We start from the raw sequence: 15,344 nt of genomic DNA, 5'->3' as shown, positions 1-15,344 counted from the left end.
GAAAGAAAATGTTAGTTGGGTATTAGGCCATGTGGATTGCATTTTGCAAAAAGGAATCACTAGCATTGCAATGTTGCTAAGATTGTGCAACTTCTTTTGTCTTGGAGGAAAACCCCGATTATCCATCAATAGTTCCTATTTTACTCGCTAAAAAGTGTAAATTTAAGACAAAAATTACCATCTAAATTTCATTGTTTTTCACGATTTCCGCAATTTTATCGCAAAAGATGAAGTTGCACAATCTTAGAATCATTGCAATGCTTGTGGTTCCTTTTTGCAAAATGCAATCCCTGTTTAAATCGTCGTATCCCGAAGGAAGGAAGGAACGTAACGTCATTCTAAGGTTGCAAAATTGACTCAAACAATTCAATTTTTTTCGAGAGTAAACTTGCATAATTTTCGCCGAAAAATCCGTGTTTTGCATGAGATCAGACGAAAAGTTGGTGAAATTTTCGGTTAAAAATCTTCAAAATTCTCCCGGTAAAAATTCAACTTTCTCAGAAAAATCTGGCAACATTGAAATGTAGTTACGTTCTTCTTGAGAGAAACGACGAAGTTGACGTATTTATGCTATAAGAGGCTATGTGCTTAGGGAATGCGTGTGGCATAGTTCCTTTTAGCATAAATACGTCCAAATGTGATCTTTCGCGTGAAAGATCTTAGTTGACGGAGACAAGTTCAGCCGGAGCCTTCTATGTCGAGTTGCACAAAAAAAATTGGATTTTGAGATTTTAACCGGAAACGCTCTTTGATGTTGTATGGGATAAGTTGCAGATGGAGCAGTTCATTTTTGCGGCAAAACAGAATTTAAAACTTAATTTTAATTTGGATATTTCTCATTGGGCCACGGCAAATCAGAATTCGAGATGGACTACATCTTGCAATTAGGAACTACTAATTTGAGCTCACGCCTAAAAGAGCCCACTGCATTAGGAAACTCATGACTGACATGCTGTTTGTGAAGTGAGCCGAAAATCATAGTTCCTAATTGCAAAGTTTAGTCTAAGTAGCTTTCTCTGGATACTGCGTTTTTGGAACTCCGATCTTCAAATCGCCGTAACTTCAGTTTGGTGTGACATTGTCGATATTATTTCTTTATCAAAATGCTCGTAAAACACTCATGTATGTTCCAGAATCAGTAACTCAATTCTTAGTTTTAGTGAATCTAGGTCCCTTTCGCTGCGAACGGTCACGTGTCGATGACCAAACTGCGGAATCACGTATCTCTATTCAGGCGTTTCAAAATTTCGCTCCCGTGTTTTTTGGAAGAGAAACAAGCCTATTGAATAGCTTGAAATGTTTGTAGAATATTCTGCGAATAGAGGAAGAAAAAAGTTTTCATGCAATTAAGTTGACTAGTTTACCAAATAAAAAACGAAGCATGACAGGAAGTCTGTAATCCACAAATGAAGATACGTGGTTTCGCTTTTTCGCCATCGATCGATATACATGTCGAAAGCAAATAGTCAAATCAGGCATTTTATAAATGCCTAGGCAAATAGTCAAATACTCTTACTTGGATTGCAATTTTGATTTTTTACCCTAATTTGAGACGAAATAATTCGTTCCTCCTGTTAGAAAGAATTCTGTGTAAAAACATGCAGCGTACAATTGTATTTTTTAAACGATTTTAAGATCCTGAATGCACATTAATCATGAAATTTTCAGCGCACGTCATGAAACATTGAATTTTTTAAAATCTTAACATTTAATTGTACTAAAGGCATGCAAAAAGGAAGGAACAAGGAGAGTTCGCGGATTTGAAGAGTTAAACTTCCCAAAATATTGAAAACCTGTGAACTCCTCGCCCTGACTTTACAGAAATCCGTAAAGTGTTAAAATTTGACTACAGGCCTAGGCATTTGATAAAATGCCGGATTTGACTAATTGCCTTCGACATATATAACTTCCTCTCGCGTGTGACCAATATTGCCAAATTTTAATGCGTGTACAAAGTACGTTCTACAAATTTCGACCAAATTTCCAGTTCAGCGGTACCTCCATCCCAAGAATGATCACTTTTTAGGGCCGCTGTTTTTCGAAGAGTCGTTCAAAGCGAGTATCACCAGTGCAGTCCCCATTTTCGCGCAGCATCCCGGTTCGTCGTCGCCAAAAACGATTCTGCCGATGTTGAAACCCAACTGCTCAAAATTCTGTCGAGCCTCGAGCTCCGTAAGAAGATTTATATTCCAGGACTCATCACATACCCGGTGTATGCGTTTTCAATGTCGCGTCAGCCGATTCAAATCATGTGACGTCGGTGACGTCTTTTTACGACGTCTTCTGCGCGGAGCTCGTAAAAAGCGCTCGCGGCGGACTTGTTAAAATCACTTGGGCCCCGAATTCGAGGCAAGGAGATTTATCACGAGGCGTTTCGGAATAAAAAATTGTCAGTGAAATGTCTACAAACTCGGTCCCCCTCCCCGCCGCCGCCCGGGCCCCTTTTCGCCGCAGAAAGAGATTAAAAGACGCGAACGGCCCGGCCGGGCTTAGTGCATTCACAGCGAAGACGTCAAATATGTCTTCATATTTCTTTTCAGAGACGGGCCCGGGCCTCCTCTGTTATGAGCTTATAGGCGCACGCGAGCGCCGGAGTGGTGTTACTGGGTGGCTCCGAGAAACAGATTCGAGCCACGGTCTCATAGAAAGTAGCCGACAGGTCAAAGTTGCCCGCGCAAAGTTTCCACGAGGGTATCGATAAGAGCCGTTTTTCCAGTGCTTCCATTTCCCGGAGTTAATTCCGAAATTTGGAACTTTACAAATAATCGGAACTTTTCCCGGAATCTTTCGAACCCCCGGAATTTTCAGCGATTTTCGGAATTTCCTCGAAATTTGCGGTTTTTCGCCAGGTAGACCTCTCACTGGGAAAAAAACTCATTGGATCTAGAGTCCAGACCCTTAAAAACATCGACAGTAAAAAATACTCTTGATTCAATCAGATTTCAGCTTAAATCAAGAAGCAAGCCTCTTAATTTGAGCGGATTTCCTTTTGATTTAAGCTTAAACCTGATTGAATCAAGAGTTTTTTTTCTTGTCAATGTTTTCAAGAATCTGGACTCTAGATCCAATGTGTTTTTCTTCCAGTGAGGGTATCGATAAAAGCCGTCTTCCCAGTGCTCCCATTTCCCGGAGTTAATTTCGAAATTTGAAACTTTTCAAGTAATCGGAACTTTTCCCGGAATCTTTCGAATCCCCGGAACTTTCAGCTATTTTCGGAATTTCATCGAAATTTGCGGTTTTTCGCCAGTTTGACCATTTACTTTGATCAAATTTTGGGACTTTTTGATCAAGTTTGACAATCTTCGGAACAAATTCCGAGCGTTTCGGAATTTTCCCCCGGAATTTTTCTCGAAACCTTGGCAAATCGGAATGTGTTTCCGGAAATGGGAATTATTTCGGAATCTTTTGATAAAATAAAATGGCTGCATTGCGTTCTTCCGCTCACTCTGAATTTCCTCAATGGATCAGTTGCGCTGGTCACGGAATCGAGTTTTGATCCTTGATTTTTTTTTCCTAATCAAGAGCTGGAGCGCCCCCCCCCCCCCCCTCCCTCCCTAGGTTGGGTTAACTTTGGCCTTAGTCGCTAGACAAACAGCCATCACACATGGTTACTACACATTCATGTTTCAGGATTTTCAAATTTTCAGGGATTATATATCAGGGAAATATATCCTTTCTGTGTAATTGAAATGAAATCGGTCGATTTTTAATCATCCTAACGATTCCTAGGAGTCTTTTGGATGATTAGTGGCAATTAGAAAAAGAACGGAGGCTTTTTTCAGTAAAATTTTCCGGTCAGACGTTTCTGAGCCCGTTTTCTCAAAACATCATTTTTGCACTTACTGTTTCCTTCGCTATGACGGCAGACTCCAAGTATTATCCTGCCCTTCTCTGCCAATTAATAACCTGAAAATGTGTTGTACGTCCGAAACGCACTCACGAATATATGCAGAAGATAGGACTTATGGCAGTCTTGCCTAACACTAGCCTAACATGAAAATGAAAAATATCCTTTCTGTGTGATAGAAATGAAATCGGTCGATTTTTAATCATCCTAACGATTCCTAGGAGTCTTTTGGATGATTAGTGGCAATTTGAAAAAGAACGGAGGCTTTTTTCAATAAAATTTTCCGGTCAGACGTTTCTGAGCCCGTTTTCTCAAAACATCATTTTTGCACTTACTGTTTCCTTCGCTACGGCGGCAGACTTCCCGTCGGGCGCCGCCAGTGAAATCGGGGTTTAAGACCTCATTCGAGATTTTCCATCAATGTATCCGCGCGCACTCGAAAGATCAAGTGGGTATGAAACTGGTGAACCAATTTTCTCAAGGATCGGAAAAAAAGATTATGACTGCATTAGCCCCGGCTTGACTGACTCGGGTCCTTTAGATCTTTAGTTTTCATAAAAATACACACATGTGCGAAAGCAAACCGAAATGTGATTTGGTTCTTTTATGTTGATGCAATTCATTTTCTCACGGAAGCAGTAGTTCACTGGAAAAAAAAAAAACACACACACACACATCCTATCTAGAGTCGAGACTCTTGAAAACATTGACAAGAAAAAGGAATCTTGATTCAATCAGGATCAGGCTTAAATCAAATGGAAATCCGCTCAAATTAAGAGGCTTGGTTCTTTATTTAAGCTTAAATCTAATTGGATCAAGAGTATTTTTTCTTGTCGATGTTTTTAAGAGTCTGGACTCTAGATCCAATGTGTGTGTGTTTTTTTTTTTTCCAGTGTTGCTTTTACGGGTAAAAATGGATTGCTGATTTCACAATTATGTGGTTTAATAAAGTGTCCGACATATATTAATGTAGGTTTTATAATAAACAAGTGCTAATTAAACCACCCCGTGCTTAAAGTAGCTGCCCACTATTGTAAAATGTACATTCGAAATATTTTGGACATAGTTTTTAACAATTTAATTCATAATCAGCAATCCATTTTTTCGTGTTTTTACACGCGTCTCAGCGAGATTAGAAAAATTGACGCTCCTTCAGCTTCTTGTGTATGCAACATGCACAAGTTGCAACTTGCGAGGCGTGTATTATTGATAATCGATTCCTTACTTGAAGGTATGGTAAAGAATCGATTATTAAGGTGTTCGTTGCCATTGTTTGCGTCAGAGCGATGTGCGATAAATCGCATCAATTCGTTCCATAATTTCACCTACATGTCATTTTTTTCGAATTTTGAGATCGCACTTCTGTAAGTCATGAGACTAAAGAATTCATGCACCTTTGACATGGAAATTCAGCGTATCAAAGACAGGGTTTTTTCAGAGGAAAAATATCGCATTCGAGTGCAGTTTCGATATCAGTATCAAATGAGATCTTTATCCTCTAAAGAAACCCTGCCTTGAATACGTTGAATTCCTTTGTCGAAGAGACTCCGAAAATAAAGGCTGACTTTCGCCCCTTGTTCGGTCATCGATTCGACCATCGAACCAAGGTTTAAGTGGAAGCTTACAATAACAGAAAACTCGGGAAAAAATTTCAAGATGAATGTAGGAACTGTTTTCGAGTAACGGGTGGGCAAAAAGATCAAACTCTGGCCTCATTTTTCGATTTCTTGTTCAACTCATGCGTTCGGCTCCTTAGGGTTCAGGGGGCTGACCCCCGCGTTCGGCTCTTTAGGGGTCAGGGGGCGGACCCCCGCGTTCGGCTCCTTAGGGTTCAGGGGGACGACCCCCGCGTTCGGCTCCTTGGGGGTCAGGGGGCTAACCCCCGCGAACGGCTCCTTAGGGTTCAGGGGGCTGACCCCCGCGTTCGGCTTCTTAGGGGTCAGGGGGCGGACCCCCGCAAACGGCTCCTTAGGGTTCAGGGGGCTGACCTACGCGTTCGGCTCCTTAAGGGTCAGGGGGCGGACCCCCGCGTTCGGCTCCTTAGGGTTCAGGTGGGCTGACCCCCGCGTTCGGCTCCTTAGGGTTCAGGGGGCTGACCCCCGCGTTCGGCTCCTTAGGGTTCAGGGGGCGGACCCCCGCGAACGGCTCCATAGGGTTCAGGGGGCGGACCCCCTGCGATCGGCTCCTTAGGGTTCAGGGGGCTGACCCCCGAGTTCGGCTCCTTAGGGGTCAGGGGGCTGACCCCCGCGAACGGCTCCTTAGGGTTCAGGGGGCTGACCCCCAAGTTCGGCTCCTTAGGGTACAGGGGGCGGACCCCCGCAAACGGCTCCTTAGGGTTCAGGGGGCTGACCCCCGCGAACGGCTTCTTAAGGTTCAGGGGGTTGACCCCGCGTTCGGCTCCGTAGGGTTCAGGGGGCGGACCCCCGCGAACGGCACCTTAGGGTTCAGGGGGCTGACCCCCGCGTTCGGCTCCTTAGGGTTCAGGGGGCTGAACCCCGCGTTCGGCTCCTTAGGGTTCAGGGGGCGGACCCCCGCGAACGGCTCCTTAGGGTTCGGGGGGCTGACCCCCGCGTTTGGCTCCGTAGGGTTCAGGGGGCGGACCTCCGCGAACGGCTCCTTAGGGTTCAGGGGGCTGACCCCCGCGTTCGGCTCCTTAGGGGTCAGGGGGCGGACCCCCGCGAACGGCTCCATAGGGTTCAGGGGGCGGACCCCCGCGAACGGCTCCTTAGGGTTCAGGGGGCTGACCCCCGCGTTCGGCTCCGTATGGTTCAGGGGGCTGACCCCCGCGAACGGCTCCTTAGGGTTCAGGGGGCGGACCCCCGCGAACGGTTCCTTAGGGTTCAGGGGGCTGACCCCCGCGTTCGGCTCCTTAGGGGTCAGGGGGCGGACCCCCGCGAACCGGTCCTTAGGGTTCAGGGGGCGGACCCCCGCGAACGGCTGCTTAGGGTTCAGGGGGCTGACCCCCGCGTTCGGCTCCGTAGGGTTCAGGGGGCGGACCCGCGCGAACGGCTCCTTAGGGTTCAGGGGGCGGACCCCCGCGAACGGCTCTATAGGGTTCAGGGGGCGGACCCCCGCGAACGGCTCTATAGGGTTCAGGGGGCTGACCCCCGCGTTCGGCTCCTTAGGGTTCAGGGGGTGGACCCCCGCGAACGGCACCTTAGGGTTCAGGGGGCTGACCCCCGCGTTCGGCTCCTTAGGGTTCAGGGGGCTGACCCCCGCGAACGGCTCCTTAGGGTTCAGGGGGCTGACCCCGCGTTCGGCTTCGTAGGGTTCAGGGGGCGGACCCCCGCGAACGGCACCTTAGGGTTCAGGGGGCTGACCCCCGCGTTCGGCTCCTTAGGGTTCAGGGGGACGACCCCCGCGTTCGGCTCCTTAGGGTTCAGGGGGCGGACCCCCGAGTTCGGCTCCATAGGGTTCAGGGGGCGGACCCCCGCGTTCGGCTCCTTAGGGTTCAGGGGGCGGACCCCCGCGAACGGCTCCTTAGGGTTCAGGGGGCTGACCCCCGCGTTCGGCTCCGTAGGGTTCAGGGGGCGGACCCCCGCGAACGGCTCCTTAGGGTTCAGGGGGCTGACCCCCGCGTTTGGCTCCTTAGGGGTCAGGGGGCGGACCCCCGCGAACGGCACCTTAGGGTTCAGGGGGCTGACCCCCGCGTTCGGCACCTTAGGGTTCAGGGGGCTGACCCCCGCGTTCGGCTCCTTAGGGTTCAGGGGGCGGACCCCCGCGAACGGCTCCTTAGGGTTCAGGGGGCTGACCCCCGCGTTCGGCTCCGTAGGGTTCAGGGGGCGGACCCCCGCGAACGGCTCTTTAGGGTTCAGGGGGCTGACCCCCGCGTTCGGCTCCTTAGGGGTCAGGGGGCGGACCCCCGCGAAAGGCTCCGTAGGGTTCAGGGGGCGGACCCCCGCGAACGGCTCCTTAGGGGTCAGGGGGCCGACCCCCGCGAACGGCTCCTTAGGGTTCAGGGGGCTGACCCCTGCGTTCGGCTCCTTAGGGGTCAGGGGGCGGACTCCCGCGAACGGCTCCTTAGGGTTCAGGGGGCTGACCCCCGCGTTCGGCTCCTTAGGGGTCAGGGGGCTGACCCCCGCGTTCGGCTCCTTAGGGTTCAGGTGGGCGGCCCCGCCGCCCGGAGTTTATCGAATGGCATTGCTGTTATTCGTACCCCGTTGCCTGAAGCCAATGATTCGCCTTCAAATGGCCGGGTATGCAAGATGACTGCCGTGACGCACGAATAGTGGTATCAGAATCTCGCATTAAGTTTACGCATTGATTTGAAGGCGCTCTAGTGTATCCTTTGTGAGTGGCCTCGTAGAATGATTTTGACCAAAAAGTTCATAAAATTGGGTTTTAAATCGAGCCGCATTTTTGAAAAATGCCGTGGAATATCATTTTGAAAAAATAATAATATTGTATTTCGTTTCTACGTCTTAATGCAAAGAAGAAATTGCATGCGGCTGGATCAGATTGTGTATCTTAAGTCCCTTGGTTCGGTCATCGTATTTTGAAGCGGAACTGAAAGAGTCGCCGTTTACAAGATCGGAACTTTCTCAAATGCGGTTGTGAATTTGAAATGTTTCGCACGAATAAAATGAGCTTTCTTTGATTAACTGTGAATAATCAGAATTTAAGAAAAGGTACTTTGTCCACTGGTCCATTAGGAAAGCGTAAAACTTGGATGGATGGAGCATCGATGACCAACTTAATCTTATCCTTTAAGGAATTTTAAGTGTGCAACCCTTTTTTGAGTCCTTATATGATCCAAAACCACCAACAAGTTTTAAACACATATTGCAAAAATGCGTATCTCCTGATGAAGTGTAGAATATTAGTGCCAAAAATGCGAATCTCAGCATTTCTGCCGCATTTTCTAACAGCTCGAGAAATTATTGATTCTGCTGATGGAGTTTGAAAAAACATCTTATTCTTGCTATCCTCAAGAATTTTCACCCTTCTACCGACAATTAAGAGGAATGCAGACAGGTTTTTTACCCTCCTTGAAAATCGTATTTTCCGAGATTCGCACTTCTGCACTTTCACCATCGATAAAGTGCTTTAGTATTGTTTAATTAACATTTGCACAGGCAGTGATTGTGATCGTTCAGTCAGTATTTTTTTTTCTCATTAATTTCCTCACAAACATTCTCAGGTGTATATGTTGCAGGCAATTAGCATATGCCGGCAAATTGCAATCTCTTCGTGTTTAATCAGCAAATTAAATTGTTTTAAAGTGAAAAAACGAGATTGGAAGTAGGGATTATTATCCTTTGAATTCAAACTTCCTTAGCAACAGAAATCCTTCCCCAACAGAAATCTGCCGCTCGCTATTAGACTGTGGCAGCAGTGCTAATTTTATTTCACAGGATTTAGCAGCCACTTTAAAGAACAAAGTAGAATCGATACAGGGAATAAAAATTATAGGTGTAGGAACATCAATCTCGAAATTTCGTACTGTTATCACAGTGAAATCTTTGAACTCGAAATTTTCTTTTGAAGCAACTTGTGCAGTGTTGCCAAGTCTGCCACTAATTATTCCAGATAAAACGTTTCCAAAGTACGATATTACTTCATCCAAGGTAGAATCGAAATTGGCCGACCCTATTTATTTTCAACGAGGCGAAGTACATGTTATTTTCGGTGCATCAATTTTTTGGAGTTTATTGAAATTCAAAAAATATTCATTAGGCCCTGAACTCCCAATTTTGCAAAGTACGAAATTAGGATGGATTTTGACACCTGTTAATAATTTATCTCTATCTTCTTATCAACATAAGTATAAAAATGATAGTAAACAAACAGAAATAGGCATGTTTCAATGCCACTCATTACAGTCAGCTAAACAAACGCATGAAGCTGAGATATTATTTAGGTCATCCCTAAAGATCGACACAGATGGAAGATTTATGGTGAAATTACCTTTGAAAGATTCTCCAGCAATTTTAGGTGATTCGTATGGCTCAGCACTTAGACGTTTATTTTCTCTCGAAAGAAAATTATCAATTCATCCGCAGCTACGAAAGCAATATAATGAGTTCATGCACGAATACTTAGAATTGGGGCATATGTCTCCAGTTCATTCTGATCAAGGAGAAAACTTACCGACTTATTATATTCCTCACCATTGCGTTTTCAATGAAAGTAGCTTAACAACCAAATGCCGTGTAGTATTCGATGCATCAGCGCCTAGCTCTAATGGTATTTCTCTTAATTCAATTCTTCACGTAGGTCCTAAAATTCAGCATGACATTTTTGATTTACTGATAAGGTTTCGTAGATTTGCGGTTGCAGTAACAGCTGACGTTACAAAAATGTATCGTCAGATAAAAATAGACCCTGAACATAGAAGGTTGCAGAGAATTCTGTGGCGTTTCAATGAAAATGAGCCGGTACAAATTTTTGAGCTAAACACTGTGACGTATGGGACTGGTTCAGCTTCTTTCCAAGCTGAAAGATGCCTGCAACAAGCTGGACATGAAAAAGCTCATATTTATCCAGAGCCTGCGCTTACAATCAAAAAAGAGTTTTATGTTGACGACTTCGTGACTAATAAAAAATCAATACCATTAGCTGTAACATCCATCAAAGGAGTTATCAGTATTTTAGCACCACGTGGTTTTGAACTTCGAAAGTGGGTATCTAACGTGCCCCATGTATTAAATGCTTTAAATTTAGATACCTCAAAACCATTCATGATTCTCTCACATGAAGACGATCACCAGGTTTTAGGGGTAACTTGGAACCCTAAAGCTGATATTTTCATTTTAAATTGTAAGCTCCAACTACCAAAGGATTCTACTAAAAGAGCAGTATTAGCATCGATAAATAGTATTTATGACCCACTTGGGTTATTGCAACCGATTATAATTAGAGCTTAACTTTTCTATCAAAAATTATGGACTCTCAAATTGCAATGGGATGATAATTTATCGTCGGAGGACACTTCGGTGTGGACAGACATTGTGACTGAACTTCAGTTGGCTCAAAACTTGCGCGTGCCAAGGCAAGTCATTGCAACTTCAAATAAAGTAATTTGTGTTCATGGGTTTTGTGACGCATCTCCCCGCGCTTATGGCGCATGTGTATATATATCATCCCAACTATTGAATGGAAATTTTCAGAGTTATATATTATGTTCTAAATCTCGTGTTGCATCAAAAAAGCCAGTAACTCTTCCAAAATTGGAATTATGCAGTGCGGTGTTGCTTGCTGAACTAGTGTATCGTATTTTAAGTATATTAGATGTAAATATAAATTATGTATTAATGTGGTCTGACAGCAACATTGCGCTAAGTTGGATTAAAAGTGTTAACACAAATACACAAGTGAGTAAAGACGGATTTATATCCCGTAGAGTTGAACTGATAAGAAAATACCTATGTACTGACAACTGGGGTTACATACCCTCAGCTGAGAACCCTGCTGATCTTCTTACTAGAGGAGTCAATGCTAAAAAACTGGGAGAATCCCCTTTATGGTGGTTTGGTCCTCCATGCATTAGAAGTGCTGAAGCTGTTTCCAATGCTTCACCTAGGATATTCGTAGAGCCACAAAACGTTGATATTGTTTGTTTGAGTGCGGTTTATTATGAGCCAATGTTTTTATTTTTGAGATATTCAAGTTTTAATAAGTTACTACGTGTAACCTCGTACTGTCTTAGATTTATTGAAAATTTAAAGCAGAACTTACAAAGGAGTAATAAAAGAACTGGGCACTTAACTTGTGAGGAGTTGAATAATACCAAATTAAGATTGTGCAAAATCGCACAAAAAGAGAGATTTTCTTATGAATATAGCTTATTGAGTAAAAATGAAGAGTTGCCAAAAAGTAATTCAATCATCAGTTTAAGCCCTTTCGTCAAAAACGGTTTAATTCGTGTCGGAGGAAGGCTACAAAATGCATCAATTCCCCACGATGCAAAACATCAAATTTTACTGCCTAAGGATCATCCTTTATCGTCTTTGATTGTTGCGTCAGAGCATATCAAAGGGTTACATTGCGGCCCACAGTTATTACTTTCTTTGGTCAGAGCGACATTTTGGCCAATTAATGGTTTAAAGTTGACCAAGAAAATAGTCAATTCATGTGTGCCATGCCGTAGAGTAAGACCATCCCACATAACGCAGTTGATGGGAAACTTACCACAAGAAAGAGTCACACCTGCGAGACCATTTACAGTCATAGGCTTGGACCATTGTGGACCATTCAAAGTGCGCTTGCAACCTAACAAAAAAGCTGTTAATTTATTGTATATTGTTTTTTTTATATGCTTCGCTACAAAAGCTGTTCATTTGGAGATAACATTTAATCTAACTACTTACTCATTCCTATTAGCACTTCAAAGATTTGTATCTAGACGCGGAATTCCTCTAACAATATATTCGGATCAAGCAAAAACGTTCATTGGTGCTAGAAATAATCTTAGGCAACCCCTGTTGTTTGAAAATAACCTTTCAGCTGAAATTTTAAATTACTTGCAAGAGAAACAGGCTGAATGGAAATTCATCCCTAGTTACAACAAACGTACTTAATTTCGAAGAATTCTCAACAATCCTTAACAAAATCGAAGCAATCCTGAATTCTAGACCTCTTTGGCCAGTGTCAAACGATCCTAATGACCTCTCTCCACTAACTCCTGGCCACTTCTTGATTGGTTCTGCAATGACCGATATATTAAATACTAAAGCAGAACATCCAACTTCGTCGGTCACAAATTGGAAGTTAATTAAAAAATTATATGAAAAATTTTGGAAACGTTGGTCAATGGAATATTTGCATCAGCAGCAACAAAGATGTAAATGGGTAAAACAAACCGATATTAGGGTCAATACATTAGTGATATTAAAGGATAAGTTCTTGCCTCCTCTGCTTTGGAGAATGGGCAGAATTATAAAGCTTCACCCAGGTAATGACAACATACCTAGAGTAGTATCAATCAAGACCAGCTCTGGCACGTTGATACGTAGCATCTCAGAAATTTTGCCCTGTCCTAGACCCGGCATAGACTGCCCGGGGGTGGCACCCTGTACGATTTTGACTGTATCATGTATATCTCTTGTATGCATCTATGGTTACGCACCACCACTTGTCTTTCTGATCCTCTCTCACGTTCATACACGCTCTTCTGATCCCGATAGATTTGTCCTTATTTCCTTCCCATTCCCCCCTTTTCCCTACACCCCTTCTTCTTGGATACATGGTGCCAGCTAGCACATTCGCGAGTCCGTGAAATGTCATCAATAATCTGTGTTAGGTTCGGTTAAGCAACTAAACGAACTCCTCGGCAAAGCGGAGAGTATCGCTGAATTTGAAGGCGTAAAGAAATCTTTACTATATCGATGTTATCGTAATTACAATTTGACGAATTGACAAGTACGGAGCTTGCAAATTGCCGGCGATTGCTGACTCCCTGCGACTTATACACTGATAAAGATTCAGAGATATTTATTTCCATATCTAAGTTTACATGCAATTCCCTCTCTTCTAATCAGCATGTGTGTTTCTCTTTTTGTTTCTGGTGCATTCATCAGAATTCTTGGATTCAAAAATCGATGATCTTCCTGGACAACGCAAATCGTCAATTAAAAAATTGGGATCGTTCAATAAATTAAGTGGGACACTTGATTCACTTAACTGAATCTTTAAATTAACCGGAAACTCAAATTTACCACAAATCCTACTCGACCGAAAACCTGATCTAACAATGCTAACCAAAACTTTACTCAACCGGTGATCTTACCCACCGGAAACTCAGATCAATCGACCAATCGTCCGGCCGAATTTTACTTAACCGGAAATCGACAACCGTAAACTCTGTTCGACCGGAAACGTGCTCCAATCGAAAACTTGACCTAACTGGAAATTTGATCCAACCTGAAATCTGACCCATCCCAAAATTCCAATTCACTGGTACCGTAATCCATCCGTATATGACGTGACCGAAAATTAACCCAACTGGAAACAGTTTCCAACCGGTAACGTGTCCCTGTCGAAAATTTGACTCGACTGAAAATTTGATTCGATCGGAAATCTGACCGACCGGAAACCACTATCAACGGAATTCGTTATCCACCCGAAATTTCACTTGACCGGAAATCGAAAATCCTAATTTCTACTCGACCGGAAATGTGCCCCAATCGAAAACTTGAATTCAATTGGAAATCGACCCGACCGGAAATGTGTTCAAACCCAAAATTTGGTTGTTCTCGAATGGAGAATAACCAATTTCAATACCAATATATCATTGATTTTCCTAAAAAATCGCAAAAATTCGACATAAGCGATTGATACATCGACTCGTTAACGTTAAAAATCGATTCTACAAGAAAAAATACGTAGGTGTCGGTGTACTACAGTCAGATTAGGTGCATTTAGTCATCAATGAATCAAAAATAAACAATTTCAATCCCAAAAAATCGTCGATTTTCCGTAAATAATTTTAAAAAATCGATATAACCGATCAATATATTGACTCGTCAACATTAAAACTCGATTTTGCGTGTGAATATACGCAGGAATCGGTGTGTATAATATGTGTAAACAACGATAACAACCTCGTAGACACATCAATTCGACAAGAAAATAGCGAAAAATAAGGCCGGAGTTTGACCCCTTTGCCCCCCCCCGGTAACTCGAAAACGGTTCCTATGCTCATCTTGAAATTTTTTCCTGAGTTTTCTGATATTATAAGTTTCCACTTAAACCCTGGTTCGATGGTCGAATCAAATACCGAAAAAGAGGCGAAAGTCATCCCTTATTTGGGGGGGGGGGGGGGGGGTGGCTCGTTTGGTTCATGAATTCTTTACTGTCATGACAACAGAAGTGCGATCTCAAAATTCGAAAAAAGTGACAAGCAGCTGAAATTATGGAACGAATTGATGCGAGATATTGCACGTCGCTCTGACCCACAAAATGGCAACCGGCGAATCACCTTAAATGGCAGATTAACCGATCGGGGATGGTGAGAGGAGGCAACAAGTAAATTAGCAATAGCGGTAGGCGCCAAGATGAAACACAGTTCGGGCGCTACTATAGGATCACTATTCACTATCCGAATGTTCGTTTTTCAATTTTTTCTCAACGGTGTTCGTAGCTCGTAAGTAATTAGGCCGCATTAATATCACGGGCGAGCCGTGAACAAATTATGCAAGGGCAAATACCGGACGAGCAGGGGAGGGGGGTGTTGTGGGACTGCATCGATGGTATCAGACGCTCATCAAGTGCAGCTGCAGACGCAGGGGTGACGGGGCGGGGGGTGGAGCGGACGGGGATGTAAAATGAAACTGTTACGGCGTTTCCTTTTGGTTTAAAATGAGGAACTGCACGTTTAAATATTTAATCTCGAGCCGAGATTAATGGGCAGCACGGTGAGTTGTCGGCAGGTGCGGCTCCAGGTGCATCGCGATGAATCGATCGCCGTCGTTTAAACTTACGGAAATTGATCGATTATCCGAGTCGACTGTGATAATCGATTTTTTTCCGTGGATTTGAATGGAGAAATATCGATGGG

General features: G+C 44.0%; 2 protein-coding genes across 2 annotated transcripts in view; both read left to right on the top strand.

Annotated features, from left to right (window-relative positions):
- nAChRalpha6 (nicotinic acetylcholine receptor alpha6) overlaps positions 1-15,344 on the top strand; it is a 546,969-nt gene that overhangs the window by 56,227 nt on the left and 475,398 nt on the right. The gene's annotated exons all lie outside the window — the stretch shown is intronic.
- On the top strand, positions 9,169-12,278 carry LOC109030519 (uncharacterized). Its single transcript, XM_072301392.1, has one exon. The coding sequence runs from the start codon at positions 9,646-9,648 to the stop codon at positions 10,711-10,713; it is 1,068 nt and encodes a 355-aa protein (XP_072157493.1). The 5' UTR covers positions 9,169-9,645; the 3' UTR covers positions 10,714-12,278.

This window comes from Bemisia tabaci, chromosome 6, assembly GCF_918797505.1.
Source record: "Bemisia tabaci chromosome 6, PGI_BMITA_v3".
Lineage (NCBI taxonomy): Eukaryota > Metazoa > Arthropoda > Insecta > Hemiptera > Aleyrodidae > Bemisia > Bemisia tabaci.
This window is presented reverse-complemented; position numbering and strand designations above follow the sequence as displayed.

Bases quoted from the DNA above. Each gene is read 5' to 3' on its own strand.
- LOC109030519 (XM_072301392.1), top strand. From the start codon at position 9,646: ATGTTTCAATGCCACTCATTACAGTCAGCTAAACAAACGCATGAAGCT.